The sequence below is a fragment of the Colias croceus genome, chromosome 1 (genome assembly GCF_905220415.1).
Source record: "Colias croceus chromosome 1, ilColCroc2.1".
Lineage (NCBI taxonomy): Eukaryota > Metazoa > Arthropoda > Insecta > Lepidoptera > Pieridae > Colias > Colias croceus.
This window is the reverse complement of record NC_059537.1, coordinates 13,634,922-13,652,589: the sequence shown is the minus strand read 5'-3', so window position 1 is coordinate 13,652,589 and position 17,668 is coordinate 13,634,922. Positions and strand designations below refer to the sequence as shown.

General features: G+C 32.7%; 2 protein-coding genes across 2 annotated transcripts; one reads left to right on the top strand and one right to left on the bottom strand.

Moving 5' to 3' along the window:
• Positions 1-839: 839 nt before the first annotated feature.
• LOC123706054 (feline leukemia virus subgroup C receptor-related protein 2-like) lies at positions 840-4,607 on the bottom strand. Its single transcript, XM_045655184.1, has 2 exons — positions 3,914-4,607; positions 840-896 (listed from the first exon to the last, which is right to left on the bottom strand). The coding sequence occupies exons 1-2, from the start codon at positions 4,268-4,270 to the stop codon at positions 840-842; spliced, it is 414 nt and encodes a 137-aa protein (XP_045511140.1). The 5' UTR covers positions 4,271-4,607.
• An 8,081-nt stretch (positions 4,608-12,688) lies between these two features.
• LOC123696821 (prohibitin-2-like) lies at positions 12,689-14,041 on the top strand. Its single transcript, XM_045643197.1, has one exon. The coding sequence runs from the start codon at positions 12,812-12,814 to the stop codon at positions 13,679-13,681; it is 870 nt and encodes a 289-aa protein (XP_045499153.1). The 5' UTR covers positions 12,689-12,811; the 3' UTR covers positions 13,682-14,041.
• The last annotated feature ends 3,627 nt before the right edge of the window (positions 14,042-17,668 follow it).

The following is a 17,668-nucleotide window of genomic DNA, read 5'->3' as shown; positions in this document are numbered from 1 at the left end:
GTACTTAAAAATTAAAACTTACTCTTTTAAATTATTAAATTAGTAATATGTAGATTCCATTTTTTTTCAAATATTTATTTGAAAATAAAACAAAATAAAACTTCAATATTGTTCATGCGAGCCTTTTTAATTAAGCCAACATATTTATTAGACTTTAACTATTTCAAAAAAGGTCGGTCGTCATCCGTAATAATATTTTTTATTAAAACCCTTGGTATATTTTCGGTAAAGGGTCTAATTTTTACAAGATAATCAACTAAAAGCGATTTCCCAAATCTATTGAAAAACTAAGTATTTGAAAATGAACGAAATAAAATCGAGTTACTAGAAAAACCTTTGAATCTAAATTAGCAAAACAGCAAAGGATTTAAGAAACGTAAAGGAAATTACAGTTCCCGTGTATCGAGTAGGTAATGGGATTAGAGATGATACTGACAACTGTATTATTCTTATTTCTTATACTAACTATAGATCCATACTAATATTATAAATGCGAAAGTAACTCTGTCTGTCTGTCTGTTACTCAATCACGCCTAAACTACTGAACCAATTTGCATGAAATTTGGTATGGAGATATTTTGATACCCGAGAAAGGACATATGCTACCTTTTATTGCGAAATATGTACCACGGGCGAGCCGGGGCGGACCACTAGTATGTCCATAAGATAGGTAAAAGGAAAAAGGTAAAAAGAAACACAATCTCAAAATACAATTTGTATAAAATATAGACTGTTGATCAATTATGAGAACAGTCTATTTAAACAATTTTAATTTGACCACCACACTGTTGCTTAATGTTTGAGGACGACGCAGTGCAGGACGGCCTCCAAATAGATGGTCACCTTATCAAGATAGCATGGAGCAGGTAGATGCAGGCAGCTGGTGATCGGCCGTTCTGAAAGTATTTGGGGGAGGGTTATGTCCAGCAGTGGAAGACCTACTGCTGAAACGACGACAACGACGACGACTGTTAACAGATCAGTTTCCTCTTAAATTTATACTTTGACCTTTATAATATTGTACCAACTGTATGATTGTATGTCAATAATCATATAAGGTATTATTTTTTTATTTTTTAGATGTTACTTTATTTCTAAATGAAAGAATATCTATATGTATTATGATTTTTATCGGCAGATAACTTTCCTCTTATATTTTGAATTTTCTAAGTAAAATAAACTCAATTATTTCAAGTTTAATTTCCTATAATTATACAATAATACAATATCGTATTGCATTTCTAACTCGGAAATGAAACGCAGCCTCAGCAGAACAGAGCCACGTCAACCATTAACATTATTTATGAGCCATCGTCGGCGATATATTAACATGAGCTTGGGTCTGAAGGGTTACCGCAGGATACGTCGAGTCCCGTTAAAGTATGGATTTTCCTTTTCAATTTATTATTTTAATTTTTAATTACTTATATAAACAGATAAGAGAAGTTATAGGTATTGAATTAATTAATATAGCGCAAAAAAACTAGACAGTAGAAGATAAACTCGTGAAACCATTGTATTGTTATCGATTCATGATAAGTACCTATATTAAAGTTCGAAATCTGTCCGTTTATAGTCCAAAATTTAGTTTGAGTCGGTTACATAGTACTTACATCTAGATACTAATATTATAAAGCTGAAGTTTGTTTGTTTGTTTGTTTGTACGCGCTAATCTCAGGAACTACTGGTCCGATTTGAAAAATTCTTTCGGTGTTAGATAGCCCATTTGTCGAGGAAGGCTATATTATTATTACGTTAAGACCAACAGGAGCGGAGCAATGCGGGTTAAACCGCAGGGCACAGCTAGTATAGAAACATACAAGTGAAGCTAATAAAAGCGTGTTAAAAAATATGCACCACGTCTTTTCAGTGGTAATATTCTAAATAATATTCGTGATTTAAATCTACCTTCTTTTCTTTTGCCATTTTCAAGCCATGTCTATAATGTGTAAATGTGTTACACCTAGCAGCAAACGATATCTCTAAAACCGACTATCTATCAGGCTTATTAGTTTAAGATATCATTTCTTAGGGAGATAATAATACTACAATGTATAGGTAGATAAAGTCTGCTTATAAATTATAATATTGAGATTCCCCGCGAAGGTCGTCTTAAATAATATGCAGACTTCGATTGAACTAAATTATTCCCGCGGCTTCATATGGGTAGATATTGTTTAGTTGTAGATAATAATTCAAATTTTAAACTTGATGTCCAAGTTAATTAAATTTTTTTTATTTTTGGTCATTCTTATAAATATTTTTTAATAAGGAATTACATATTTTGATTAAGCTAATTATTTACTTTTATCAACGTCACGACAACATGTTAGTTTAAAACCAATTGCAATGTTATTAGGTACAATTCGCTGCAGTAAAAACAAATAGGGTAAAAATATACATCAACTTATATTTTTGAAGTAAAACTTTTTTAGACGTGATGAGAGTAAAATTTCAAGGTCGCTTCATGGCAATACCGTCACGTCATGAAGTAAGGCGACGATTTTGGTATCTTTGAATCTTGCCAAAGAAGTTTCACTTCAGATGTGTGCTCGGCAGTCGGCACACACGCTGTTTTTACTGGCCTTTGATTTACGTAGAAACACAAATAAATAACCAAACCAAACGTGGAGATTGAAGCTTAAAAAACAAAACACTGCAAAAAATTTAAAACAAAATATAATGAAACTTCGAAGCTTGCTGGACAGCATTGTAATGCCGAATACTTAGAACCGGTTTTAATTTAATTGGAAGACGGAGTTTTCTTATTGCATAGCAAAATTATTGCAGAATCGTCAAATTAGGATACATAAGATCGCTTGTTAGCACTATCAGTTTTGTTTGCTGTTCGTTTGCAATTTCTTCTAAAACTTTTTAAGCTATTGCATAGCTTCTATCGCGGGCCTTGAGAGCGGGGACCGAATCCAGAAATAGCGTAACGAAAAACTTCACGCTCCCGACTCCGACAGGCACGGAGGTGTGGCTTGAAGGCATGCTATGCAATAGCACCGCGGCAGTCCCCGAGTGCCACACGTATTTTTTTTATATTATGGGGAGGCAAACGAGCGGACGCACTGCCTGGTGGTATGCAGGTTGCCTCGCCCATAGACCATAAGAGTCTATGGTTGTTGCCTACCAGAATAGGATATAAGGGGGAAGACGGAATTAAATAACATGTATTAATAACATATATAATAATGAAGCGGAATCTATGCGTGGATTGGGAAAACTTTATAGTTATGCCAGCTGCAGTTATCTTTTAAATTACGTTACATAATTTTTAATCATTAATTGATCGATTATAAACTATTTATTCATGTTTTATACAACGTAAATATCATGGTTGGTATCATGCTTATGTTTACCTGAAAATCTGCAAATACGGCCCCCTTAATGTTCCAGAGACGGATCTGAACACTTTAAAATTTGGAATAATTTCTGTCAATAAAAGAATAATAAATTGCAAGAGTTTTATTGGAATTAGGTATTTCATAAAATAATAAGTCCCTAACTCTACGATCTCATGAAATCATCATTACCCATAAGCTAAGGGATTATCTATTCCAAAACTATATTTTTATAAATAATCTAAATGGAATATAATATACAATTATTGTATGCTAGACACACTAGCAATTCATTATTTTAACCTAGGTACTTAGAAAGTGTTAATAAATATAACATGCAAAGTTAGTTATTAGATATCGTCATGTACACAAATAATCTGCATGATCTCATCATAAGCATATACTGAAAAAGAAAATTCTTTTTTTTATAAGAGAGGGAAGCGTTTGACCACGACCTCGCCTGATGGTAAACTGAGATGTGGCCTTGATGGAGCGCGCTTCCCTAATTCACTCATATAAGCCTCGTGTCAGTATAACTAAAAGAAAACTAGCCAAGAATAACTCACCGTTTTATCCAAAAGCCAGCTAGCAGGAAATATCAACGGCACATACGTAATCATATAAACCATGGACGTCCACGACACCACATTACTGGACACTCCATAATAGTTAACCACTATGTCTGAAATTATCGTATACTGCGTCCATTGTAACGAGTTAGACGCTGAATACAACACAAAGAACCCCAGCATAAGCCATCTAGTTTTAAACACCGTATACGTCGTTTCGTTCACATCTAGAATCAACCCATCCATGACACTTCCCGATACATCATACTTCTTTGGCTCCTCCTCATCTGTTACCAATATTCTAGGATTATCGACACCTTTGTGCAGCCCATTTTGCAGATTATTCACAGACATTTGCTCTTCCTTAATAGCCTTATCAGCTATATACACTAATTAATTATCACTTATACTAATATCTTGATCCCTCTATTGATCCCGTGGTGCGATCGATCAGTCTTCAATAATCGCCGTCAAATAGGACGATCTAACTTCTAATACAGCATATCTTGTATCGAGCTGTAAGTGGCCTGATAACGGTATCAAAATTCACTAATCGCCATACATAAAGGCATCACGCTATGATTACGTTGTATTTTATAACTTTCAGTTCAATGTCACGTTTGAAGAGGCTGGAACGGAAGGGGAGATGGTCTGTCTCTTTGATATTATTGAGCACGTGCGTGGAGCACGTCACGCGTCATCGCCGGAAGAACTGCAAGTGATGCGAGTCAGTGTGTCATAGAAAAAACTAACGTAAGCTCGCAACGTGGAAAATAACCTGATTAATGAGTGATCGTATTGAATAATAGTGCTCTTGAAATTGGGCCGGTTAAACAATGCGATACGAATACGGTAGCGTTAATATGCGAAGCAATTTGAAGAATGTTAAACGGTAGCGGTCAATCTGTTAGGTTTAACCGAGTTATTTGTTTTTATTGCGTTAAATCATAATTTACTATGCGTAAAGATGATAAAGCTAAGAACAATAATGGTTTATTATTCGCAGATAAAACTAAAATGGATAAAATCATAATTTTCCCTAATATAAAAATAATTCGAATTACATATGTTTTACACGTTTTACAAGTGCACTCGATTGATATTATTTATCAATATGTATAGTAGATAAAATATTATAATATAGCTAGTTGTCAACTTCATTGACAGGTGAGGTTGATGACCCCGCACCTGTAGCATTGGCAATGCCATGTGCTACCTATATGACGAAATATTTTACAGTTGTTACGCTATTTCTTTAGATGCTATTGTGAATATCCTGCATTATATTTTGAAGGGCAGTATTTCTGCAATATAAATAAGAAAATGGGCCGATATTGATGTCAGAAATTCTAAGGAGCGCATACAACAATTTTATAAGGTGTTCTTTTCGAGCATTTAAAGGTGAAGAAGATAACATTTTGTAACTAAAACGCACTGAACGGTTTCGAGTGTTTTTTTTATTACGTGACAACAACTTTTTCCAATCTATATATAGTTACAGTTACAAATTTGCTTTTTTGTGACAATAATATTATTATACTAGTACAGTAATTGACGAATTGGTGAGCAATGGTTATTGACCCTGACAATTTTTTCCTTGAGAGGTTGTTGGTTCGATCCCCACCACTATAATATGATTTGTATAGACCGTACCTACATTTAGTGTCCTTACTCTTTATATTCTCATGAACACATACATTTTGTACGTGTATAAAATGTATGTTAATTCCCAAAAAAAATCGGCCAACAACGTCGACCTCGGAGTCGGACTCGCGTACCGAAAGGTTCCGTATAAACTAGCTAATAGTTATTATTCTGTGTGTATAAGTACCTATGTTGTAATTGTAAATTTTACTTTTTACAATTTTTCCTTTATCTGTGCGATAAGACGTTTAACTTTCAAGATTCTGTGTTCACGGGGAGTAGGTTTTGATTCCCTTGCGAATATCAAAATTTGCGTAAATTTGAAGCAGAAACGGCTGTGTCCTTTGATTCCGTTGGCTCATAAGTTTGATTAGGCACCGTAGACTTGAGTATTCAATGTAGGTAAACTTCAGCTTATATTAAACAGACGGACAACAAAAATATACCTAGCGAAATTATCAGCTAAGAACGTGCAATAAAACAAAACTGTCAACAGTCCACCAAATTGAATGTTTGAAACTGTGGTTTGAAAGAATATTCTACTCCATACTCCGACACTCAAAACAGTAAAATGAAATGGCGCGACACTAAACGACTAATCTTTCCAGTCTATTTGACTGAAGCGAATATTTCAGCTGGGAATCAAATGGCGGATTTGAAATCCATTTTACTTTAAAAGAGGCCATTGAAAACGTGAATTATTGAACTGTTTTGATAGGAACTTTGTGTTTATGTAGATGACTGTGCAACGTTGAATCAATGGTCGTTTGTGCAAATATAACATCATTGATTCATCCACTCTTCTTTTATAATTCCTAAAGTAGCATATATTTTACGTTATTATCAAGTTGTGTTGATGATTCTTATAATACGGTTTTAAAATTATATTTTGCATTTTATCAAAAGAAATGTATTACTGGGAAATAATTTATTTATGTTGTGTTTATAAGTAGGGTTTTTTAGTATCTAAAATTGTATTGTAATCCACTCAAGGAAGGTAATCACTATCAAATATCAAGTGAAGGATTTAAAGGATAATATTAAGCAATTAACAATTTACTTGCTTTTCTTTCAAAATCTTCGTAGTGAAAGTAATAAGTAGTAATTACAAGCTAACTTATATGACAAGATTCTGAGTGCAATTCCTCTCTTTGAACATCTCCAAGATAAAAGCAAAAAGGAAAGACTAATTAGCCTGAGTTTAGACACTGTTTTAAAAATATTTGCTCTACTTTTAGTCGTTATTTTTAAGCTTTTACCTAATTGGCACAGTTTCTTCTTGCAATCACGTGAGTAAGCTGTCTTCTCATGATTTTTTATCTTTAAAAAAAATTATCTACTGAGAGCGATGATCAAAAAAATCGATATCAAAACCTATTAACCTATAAAAAAGTTTTGATTACACCTATTATATGTATGTAATATGTATCGCGACTATTTATTTTTATCACAGACTTTTATCAATATTAATTAATATACTTTGAATATATTATATTGAATATATTATATGAATATATTATATTCAAAGTATATTAATTAATATTGATAAAAGTCTGTGATAAAAATAAATAGTCGCGATACATCCTATTTCAGACACTAGTCCTTCACAACGAACATGCTACATATATTTAGTTTGGCAACAAAATCCTCACACAATATTTCAGATGAAATACATATTATGGTATAGAGTTACCTAACGACTACTAAACTGATTTATATATTATTATTTATTTTCAAAGTTAAATTCAGGATCTTCTACGAGTAGGTACCACGCGGAAGCTCCGTTAGTTAGAAAGAGACAGACAATTTCACCTTTCGCAAAATCATACGATGTTAGAACAGCTGTAGCCTGTAGGCTGTAGCTATGATTTACCGGCGCGTTTTTAACACAATATAACACTATTTAACACTTTTATTCACACACACATAAGGTTTCAGTTAAAAACTTACAAAATTATATATTTCCCAGTCACCAATTATTAGTCTTCGTCGATCAAATATTAAAACAACACTCAATCAATTGCTACCAACCGATAAATGATTTCAATTGGTATTTGATTAAAAGGCAATGGTCCGATATTACGTCCAATAGAAATATAAAACGTACACACTAAAAATTGTTTGTTTTGATTTAATTGTTATAGGTTATGTAGACCGGCTGTTGTTGACAGGTGGAGTTAGAGTGATGGCAAAGCACGCATGCGTGTTCTTTCCGCTATTCGTGGGGTTCAGACTGTAGACGAAGGGTTTAAAATTAACAATAGGAACAATTTTAGTCTCCTGTGAGTTTTATAATGCAAAATTGTTTGGATGTGTATTTGCTATTTTATTTAAAAGGTACTTAAATTATTTAAGAAATTGAAAATAATAACTCAAGTAGATAGTCATCCTCATTAATAATAATTGTAGTTACTAATATGGCTAATATTATGGTAAGTAAAGTTAATCGTATACATTATTAATAAATTTTAATAAATTCAAATTGGAAATCAATTCGAATTCGTGCCAACACCTCTGAACAAAATAATCGTAGTTACCGCATTAAATTCAATTTCGCCGCTATAACTTATCAAACACTAGTCTTGTACACTAGCACTTATCTAAGCTGATTCGAGGATCGGATGCTGTTCCCGGATACATAGGAAATAACTAACCTATTTCTACAGATATCGCTAAACCTATTTTCCACTCCACTGTTTTGAATGTCAAAGGTCATTTGAAATTCAAATCGAATCACCGGATACCTACCACTTCCAGAACTTTTTTCTGGTTTTTGATGTTTTCGCTGCTGTTTTAAAATTAATTAATAGGTATTGATTTATTATTTTCTTTTTTTATAGGTTCTTCAAACCATGTTTGAGAAGAGGTGGAAATATATTTTCAATGATGAAATTGGTAGTTTACTGTCGATCCGGAATGCAAAGCCTGGAATGGATTCGATTTACTTACAACAATATACATTAAGCTTAGACCCCAAGAATATAACGACCTTATAATTACTTTCAACTTATAGTATTTTTATTTTTTACCATTTTCTCTAAATTGTTTTATGTACTCTAAAGAACAAATAAATAGATAATTGTAGGTAATTGACTATCAAAATCACTGAAGCAAAGAAACCCTGAAAGATCTGAGATAACAAGGATAATTGCGTCAAATGGAAATGATTACCGCAAAATGCAAAATGGTCGGTCGTGAAGTAACAAATTATTTTAATGTTTTTCTTTTGAGGACACTCGTGACGGTGGCTTTACGCACGATGTATGTTAATTATTGTTTTTAAAAGCCGTAAATTATTTAAAATAAATAAAATAAGATAAAGAAGAGACTAAGTTTGGTCTATTATAATAATTATGATTCTAAAATCTGTATGAACGCATTAGATTCGAAATCAGGTGCATAGTAACATGTTCCATATAATAATTTAATTATGTTTTTACTTATAGCTAATATATTAGCTCATAGTAGGTAGGATCCTACAAAACATAGAGACAGATCGGCTTTTTCTTAAACATTGTGCAAGGTTTTGGAATCCGCGATTCACACTCAATGGACATATTATTGTAGCACATATTATGTACCTAGTACAAAATATAATGTTCTAAGTCAAACAAATACAGCATTAAATCACTATTTAAACCCATTTAATATTCATAGCTGATCTAAATGAAATTAAAATAAATATTATTCAATAAGAAGAGGCAGCTATAACTTATATGATAATCACGTAACACAGGTCGATTGAAAGTAAAAGTAATTCAGAACGGGTTCAATGTTTCCGCATTTTATTGGTAAGTATGGAAGTTTAGTTCCAGGATGTATCTCAGGATGAGGTGAATAAATTATGAACAGGTTTAGTCTATTTTAATTACCTACTAGTTCCTGAGAAATTTCTTTGTATAATTATGAAGATCGATATGGCGTATCTATTTGGCTCTTAAGTTACGATTAATTAGGTATGTTGCTCTTGCTCTGTTAAAATATAGAGTTATTTTTTTAATCTGACTGTGGATATCCTACACTTCGCATAAGCAAATTATAAGGCTCGAAATTACTATTAGATAACATTTAGGCAAAAATTAACCTTTTAAATGTTATAGACTACAGAGGTGAAACATTTTGCATGAAACGTAACTTAAAGTGCGCAAGCGAAGCTACGAGCGAGAAGCTAGTGAAAAATATGAAGTACATATTTTATACGAAGACATTCACTTTCTTCACACAAGTATACATAGTTGAATTTCACGTCCATATTTCTCAGTAAACATTGTAATAATTAACATAAATTAAGAGAGATCTTATGATAACAGAACATTATGGCTGGTCACGAGTCGCCATAACACGATGCTGCATTGTCACCGTAGTGGGTAATGGATTTGTGTCCTATTCATTCATCTTGTAGGTTGAGTGACCATGATTTTTATTTTTATTGGATTTGTATTTTTTTGGTTTTGCATGATTATTGTCAATTTATTTTTTGTTTCAGCTCGCACTAATTAATTCATTATGCGGTTAATATTCTGGCTTATTCGTTTTAATAATATTGTTTTATGTTAATAGAGCATTATTACTGTATATAGTGACTGTATAATATTGTATATGTATCTCAAGTTCGTTACCTCAAATTCCTGTACGATTTAGTGTTTACGTGCTCGATCAGTGAAGTTTATCTGATTGGGTAAAGCATATTTTTATGGTAGAGCAAGCAAAAGTGCAGCTCTACTTTATGTTAGGGGGGCTAAGCGCTGCTTTATATACACTAGTTAACACAAGAAGAGATGCCTTACTTTGTATGTGCTGTAACGACCTTGTTTCTGTATAATTTACAACGTCGAATTTTGTTGCATGAACTTTTCGAATATGTGTGCTATATAATTTTTCACCCTTTTCGATTCTTGTCTTTTCTTTTGGATAAAAACTAGGTACCGCATATACAGTCTAAATAACGTTTTCAAAGGTTTTTCAAATCCAATACAAATAACCTCCATGGCCACTCTAGTTCCTCTCACGTCTTGTGATAACAGCCAACTTGTCATCCGAACTCGCGCATCGTAGCGTGCGCCCGCGTCGATCGCCTTTCTTTTATCAACCCACCGCGATTTCGACCCTATTTCCATACAATAAGTGACATAATTGAGTGCATTTAACCTTGAAGTGAGTGTGCAAGTGCGTAATATATTTTGGTAAGACTTTTTTTTAAATATAATAACTAGGTAGTAAATTGTAGTGTTATTCTGGAACAAAAGAGCCGTATTAAATTATTAGTAAATTTTATGCGTTTCTATTATACGGTCTTGATTTGTTACATAGATTAGCATATGAATATAGTAACTATTTAGTAAAACAAGTGAAATATTATATTCATCTCATTTATCCATACTTAATATTATAAATGCGAAAGTAACTCTGTCTGTCTGTCTGTTACTCAATCACGCCTAAACTACTGAACCAATTTTCATGAGATTTGGTATGGAGATATTCTGATACCTGAGAAAGGAAATAGGCTACTTTTTATCCCGGGAAAATGACGCAATCCCGGAAATCCCACTTGAACGGGAACTATGCGGGTTTTTCTTTCAAAACGCGGGTGAAGCCGCGGGCGGAAAGCTAGTAAATAATAAATATGAAACCTTCACTGAAACAAAATAATAAAATAGTGAATAATATCATCAATTACCTACTACATGGTCGTCTTCTTGTACTTTCTTATTTATTTGTTCAAATGTATATAAATGAATCTGAGAAATTAACAGGTATTACCTCTCTGTTGTATTTAATAATACCTATCTACTTAATTGTAGAAACTAACACATATTATAATACCTATATGTTCATTATAAATTTCATTTCATAAAAATTGGTTAAGCTTCAAAATACCGGCAATCACCCAGATATTTATGTAAGAGAAATTGTAAGTGCTCTACACTATGAATATAGGGTAATATTTTTAAAAACTCATTATTATCGCTTATAAAATGATTATTTATGTAAATATTTTTTAAACGTATAATATATAGCACACTTTTGTATTAAAATCAGCTAAATGTTTATTTATACACACTTTATATCAAAGAATAACTAAGTATTATCATTTTTCATAATTTGCATTTATTTTACAAAATTAAATAGCATAAATGTTTCTTAATAAACATTCATAATTAATATTGTAGTAAACGTTATATAAAAGTATGAAATATTACGTATTCTGAGATAAAGTCAGTTGTATGCAAATTGGTTTGTTTGACCAACCGCGTCAACCGCTAGAACATTATCATTTTATGCAACTAGTTATTGCCTACTACCCATATTTAAATATCATCATTAATGTAGCATTAATGTAGCATTAATGTAGCTTTTCCCTGTAACTTTTTCCTCGTACTCAAAGAAAATTCTCAAGGGAATGACATTTTTTACTGCGGTAAAAAGGACACTTTATCAATCTTTAATCTCTCTATTTTCAACCGGAAAAAACATTTCAGGAATCACTCTGTTGCGATGCGAACTTTCGCATTATCAGTATTAAGCCTCTATCTGCTGAAAATACTATTATCTTCAGCTAATTAACATTTGAGCTATTGTAAGTTTAAAAGGACGTATGTTTAATGTATGTAAAATTGTAGAGTCATTTATTTATCATCCTAGGCGCTATTGTTAGCAATTTTTTGTATGTAGAGTCATTTATCTCTCATCTCCTATGCTATGTTAAGAAATTTTATTTTCATCTTTTTTCTTTTTTTTTATTTCATCAACACATTTTATTAAATACATACAATTTAATAGTACGAATAATTATTTGTAAACATCAATTAGCACAGCTTTAAGTTTATAACTTAAAACAATATCTAGTATATTAACGATAAGGTACAGTATCTTTGGAAAAATTATCTTAAACCAGCGAATAAATTCTAGTGTTGCATATTAATTAAGAAAATAATAAACTATTGAATTAATTGAAAATAATATCAATCTATTTAACCACATGCTGTTCCCAATACTAGCAATTTTATCTACAAGAGCGCTGCCTCTTTTTGTCTGAATTTACGACACTGTCCTAATTAACATACGGTGCTGTGAATCAGACCTTCACAAGAATTTAGCTATTCATCATCAAGTGTCAGTGATAAAACAACCATGTAGTGTGACACGCGTTAATAGTGGAAAATTTATATTTTATAACAATAAAAACTTGGTGCAAAGCCTTAAAACCTCTCTGAAGTGTTTTAAATCTGTGTTATCCTAATTGGTTAAAAAATGGCTTCTAAATTCAGAAATCCGCAAGCCTTGGCCAATGGTTTGAAAGCAGTTGCTGTTATTGGTGCAACAACGTATTGTGTGTCCCAAACAGTTTTCAACGTAGATGGAGGACACCGAGCCATCATGTACAACCGAATAGGAGGAGTACAGAGACACATCTTGACGGAAGGAATGCACTTTCGTATACCCTGGTTCCAGAAACCTATCATCTATGACATAAGGTCACGACCACACGTTATATCTTCACCTACCGGGTCAAAAGACTTGCAAATGGTTAATATTTCACTAAGAGTGTTAACTCGGCCCAATGCGGAAAGTTTACCCACAATGTACCGGCAGCTAGGCACAAACTATGATGAAAAAGTTCTACCGTCCATTTGTAATGAAGTTTTGAAATCAGTCGTTGCTAAATTCACCGCTTCCCAACTGATCACACAACGGCATCAAGTATCTTTGCTGATACGAAGAGAACTAGCTGAAAGGGCTGCTGATTTCAATATTATTCTCGATGATGTGTCGCTCACTGAGATGAGTTTTGGTAGAGAGTACTCCGCTGCAGTTGAAGCAAAACAGATAGCTCAGCAAGCGGCACAGCGGGCGTCCTTCATAGTAGAAAGAGCAAAGCAGGAACGACAGCAGAAAATTGTTCAAGCCGAAGGTGAAGCTGAGGCAGCAGAGTTGCTAGGAAAAGCAGTGTCAATGAACCCCGGATACTTGAAACTACGTAAGATCAGAGCCGCGCAGAATATTTCTAGAATGATCGCGAAGTCACAGAACAAAGTTTTCCTGTCAGGAGAGAGTTTAATGATGAACCTCCAGGATCCCGCTTTTGATAGTTTCGCTGAAAATTTGGTTAAGAAAAAGTAATTGATTTTTATGAAACACTAGAGATAGATAGTTAAAAGATAATTTTATTTCTGTTATAAATGGAAACTGTTATATTATATGTCCTAGATGGAAAATACAGCAAGGCATCATGTGATTAACATTGTGATTTTACAATTAAACGAGAAGGAAAAATAAACCTACTTTATTCCAAGCAGGCAAGATCAATAAAAAATTACATAATTTTCCTCGTGGCCTTCAATATTTCACAGGTCGTTGTTGTATGTATTCTGTATACAAGTGATTACTGGCGAACAATATAGCAATAAGTTATATTGTGGTTGTTCTATGGAGGAAAATTTCAAAACGAAACGTTATTAAATAAATGTACTTATGGCCAAACTGTTCTTTTATTTAAGAGAGCCCAGATTGGTAAACAATATATTTTCTACGTATTTTTCCACCTAATCTGTCAAAGTTATACTTTATGCATATCAGTCAGTATTTTCAGGTTATATTGATAAGGATTTTAAAATTATCTGAAATAATATAAAATAATACCTATTTTATTAGAAAAATATTACAATTTTATAGAGGTTAAAATGAAAGTCTGTGATAAGCATTACCGTATTAGCGTATTTGTATCAGTAATTACATTTTCTATAATAGAATGATAAAATCTATCGATTTGCTTGTTCCAACAACACAACACCCGTACCCGTGCGCAACACCCGTACGGTGCATTTACCTACATCAAACGAGCGAATGCTCATTCTAACCCCACTGTGTCAAATTTGTTTAGTGTAAACAGGCGCAGAGCATTCTTTCGTTGTTCTAAGTGCGTTCGAAAAGATTCTATGCAATGTTCTAATTCCGAACAACACTGAATTTGCTTTTACAAAGATCACGAAAGAATGCTCTTGCTCTAGCTCTAGTTCTATGTTCGTTTGATGTAAATGCACCGTGATACAAACACCCGTAATACCTTTAAACACGTTTGAAAGTAACTAATCACGATTCACGCCAATTTGTCTAATTTCAGTATCTTTTATTTATTATACTATGATGACCTCTTGAACCTAGATCCACGAGAATTATTGATTTTCAATTTGTTTCTCCAATCAATATTGATATAAATGAAAAGACAAAATCAAATCCGTGGTTGCGTTTATTATTGGCAAAAGAAAGGCAAAGTTAAAAGGAAGCTAGAAAGGAAAAGGAAAAAGAATTACCAATAGACATTCAAATAAAACAAATCGAAATCTATAGTGTATTTAGATTAGTTACATAGTACTAATAAGTTTTAGTACATAATATATGGAAGAGTTTGGAATAGTTAATATTATGGAGTTGTTTAAAAATCACAATCATAAACCATAAGTGCGTTATAATTATGAATTCGATGCGATGATAACACTTACGATTTAAAAAGCATACAAGTTTTATGATACACATTACTTGAAATTTAATGGATGCTGACTCTCTCAAATATTTGCTTATAAATTAGGGTTTAGAAGCTGTTTTGCACCATCATACTAAATAGCAAATAAGAAAACGTTCATCTGGTAATATTTTTAGTGGTCACCGAATGAAACCCACATACATCCTCTTGAGGAAAATATAGGATTACTGACTGCTCGATTAGGTAGTTTATGATTCTTAAGTTGAAAAACACATAGACGTTATTATGTATTCTTTAACTAGATGTTGAAATATGCATTTTTGTCATCAAAATAACACATGATTGAAAACTGTAATTCAAGAAAAAGTTATAAAGAAGTTTTTTTAAATTCCCTTTAACGTGTATAACTTTACATTTCTTTCTTCAAAGATTAAGCTAATTCTTCTATACATATAATAAATCTGTAGAAGGGTCAATTCTGTACATTGAAAATATTGAAAAAATAAATAGCAGGGGGTGTTACTGGATCGATACCAAACCCAAATATGTGATTAAAAAATTTTTTGTCTGTCTGTCTGTCTGTCTGTCTGTCTGTCTGTATGTGAAGGCATCACGTGAAAACTAGCGGTTCGATTTCGATGAAACTTGGTATAATTATACCTTATTATCCTGGGCGTAAAATAGGATACTTTTTATCCTGGAAAAATACGTAGAAAAAAATTAATCTTAATTTTTCAGTTTTATCCATAGACGTTGTTCCGTAGAACCGCGAACACACGTTGCGTATTATTATAGGCCTAGCCGTATTTGGGAATTGGGTCCAATAGATATTTATAAGATGTTATTGACAGAGGTACTCAAAATGGAGAAATAACCATCCACGCGAAGACCGACATCCGCGCGGACGGAGTCGCGGGCGGAAGCTAGTTATTTAATAAGGTCAGTGTTAAGATTTCCAACTTTCCTCATTGCCTCTTAAATTTGCAAACTACCTTTTATGAATGAATATTAAGTAATCGTTTCTTTATTAATTACAATTTCTAATGACTTTCATCTTATCGTTTTTCGAGTATTGACCTTTTTATACCCTTATTTCAATCCAATCCATACTGAATATCTTTATATTTAAAAACCATCTTGAGTTGTTTTGTTTACTGTGTTATCAAATGTCTAGGTTCTTATCAAGTTAGAATATCATTAACATATCTCTTACGGTCTCATCAATCTTATTATAATAACTAGCTTCCGCCCGCGACTCCGTCCGCGCGGAGAAATTAAGAAAAATTAAGATTTTTTTTTTCTACGTTTTTTTTGGGATAAAAAGTATCCTATTTTATGCCCAGGAAAATAAGGTATAATTATACCAAGTTTCATCGAAATCGAACCGTTAGTTTTTACGTGATGCCTTCACATACAGACAGACAGACAGACAGAAAGACAGACAGACAGACAAAAATTTATTTAATCACATATTTGGGTTTGGTATCGATCCAGTAACACCCCCTGGTATTTATTTTTTCAATATTTTCAATGTACAGAATTGACCCTTCTACAGATTTATTATAATATGTATAGATTATGTTTAACATATTTTGGTGATGGTGATTGCAAATCATGTAATACCACATGTAATACTGTTACATAAACGCCTTCATGTAACATATTGGCCCTTATCTTTAAAATTACTGAATGAATCTTTAAATTAGAGAGCTTAATAAGTTTTAAAAGACGGTAGGACATACTCAAAGGCTTTATGAATTTCTTAATAGATTCGGTCGTCATTGAGATATCAGGAAACAACATAAAAAAAAGACGTGTGGCACTCGGGGACTGCCGCGGTAAAGCTATTGCATAGCATGCCTTCAAGCCACACCTCCGAGCCCGTCGGAGTGGGGAGCGTGAGGTTTTTTCGTTACGGAATTTCTCGATTCAGTCCCCGCGCTCAAGGCCCGCGATAAAAGCTATGCAATAGCTTAAAAATTATTTGAAACTATTCAAAACTAGGATTGATAAAACATACTTGTACTCTATAATATAATAACTAGAATGATGGTCTCGCAACGTTATCATAAAATCTCACTTATAATATGAAGCTGAAGAGCTTGTTTGTTTGTTTGAACGCGCTAATCTCTGGAATTACTGGACCGTTTTCGAAAGTTCTTTCATCCTATCCTTAATAATTATAGGCTATTCTATTATGTACAATAGGCGGAGCCGGGGCGGACCACTAGCCTAATAATAAAAGTTATTATAGTATTTGACAAATACGATTAAGGGCCGATTTTTCAATGCTTGGATAAAACTTATCCGTCCAATAAAGTATTACACGATAATATTAAAATGTCACGTAAACTGTCAAATACGGGCAAATAGAATACGTTTTTAAAATGGTAGTTTTATACATTATTCGACGGATAAGTTTTATCCAAGCATTGAAAAATCGGCCCTTAATTTAATATTCAACGACTATGATTTAGTCAGTATTGATGAAATTTAGGATATACAATAATAGTTATTTTCGTAACCTTTTAAATTATAATTAGCTCACCTTCAATCTTCTCTCAAGATATCTTATCTATGGAGAAATTACATATTGCGATAATGAAGAACCAACGAGCGACCACTTA

What these genes read in the sequence shown, in the direction of transcription:
- LOC123706054 (XM_045655184.1), bottom strand. Translation starts at nt 4,270, where the DNA reads ATGTCTGTGAATAATCTGCAAAATGGGCTGCACAAAGGTGTCGATAAT. An exon ending in GCTGGCTTTTGGATAAAACG is followed by an intron (nt 897 to 3,913) that starts GTGAGTTATTCT and finishes AAATACTTTCAG; the next exon opens with AACGGCCGATCACCAGCTGC.
- LOC123696821 (XM_045643197.1), top strand. Translation starts at nt 12,812, where the DNA reads ATGGCTTCTAAATTCAGAAATCCGCAAGCCTTGGCCAATGGTTTGAAA.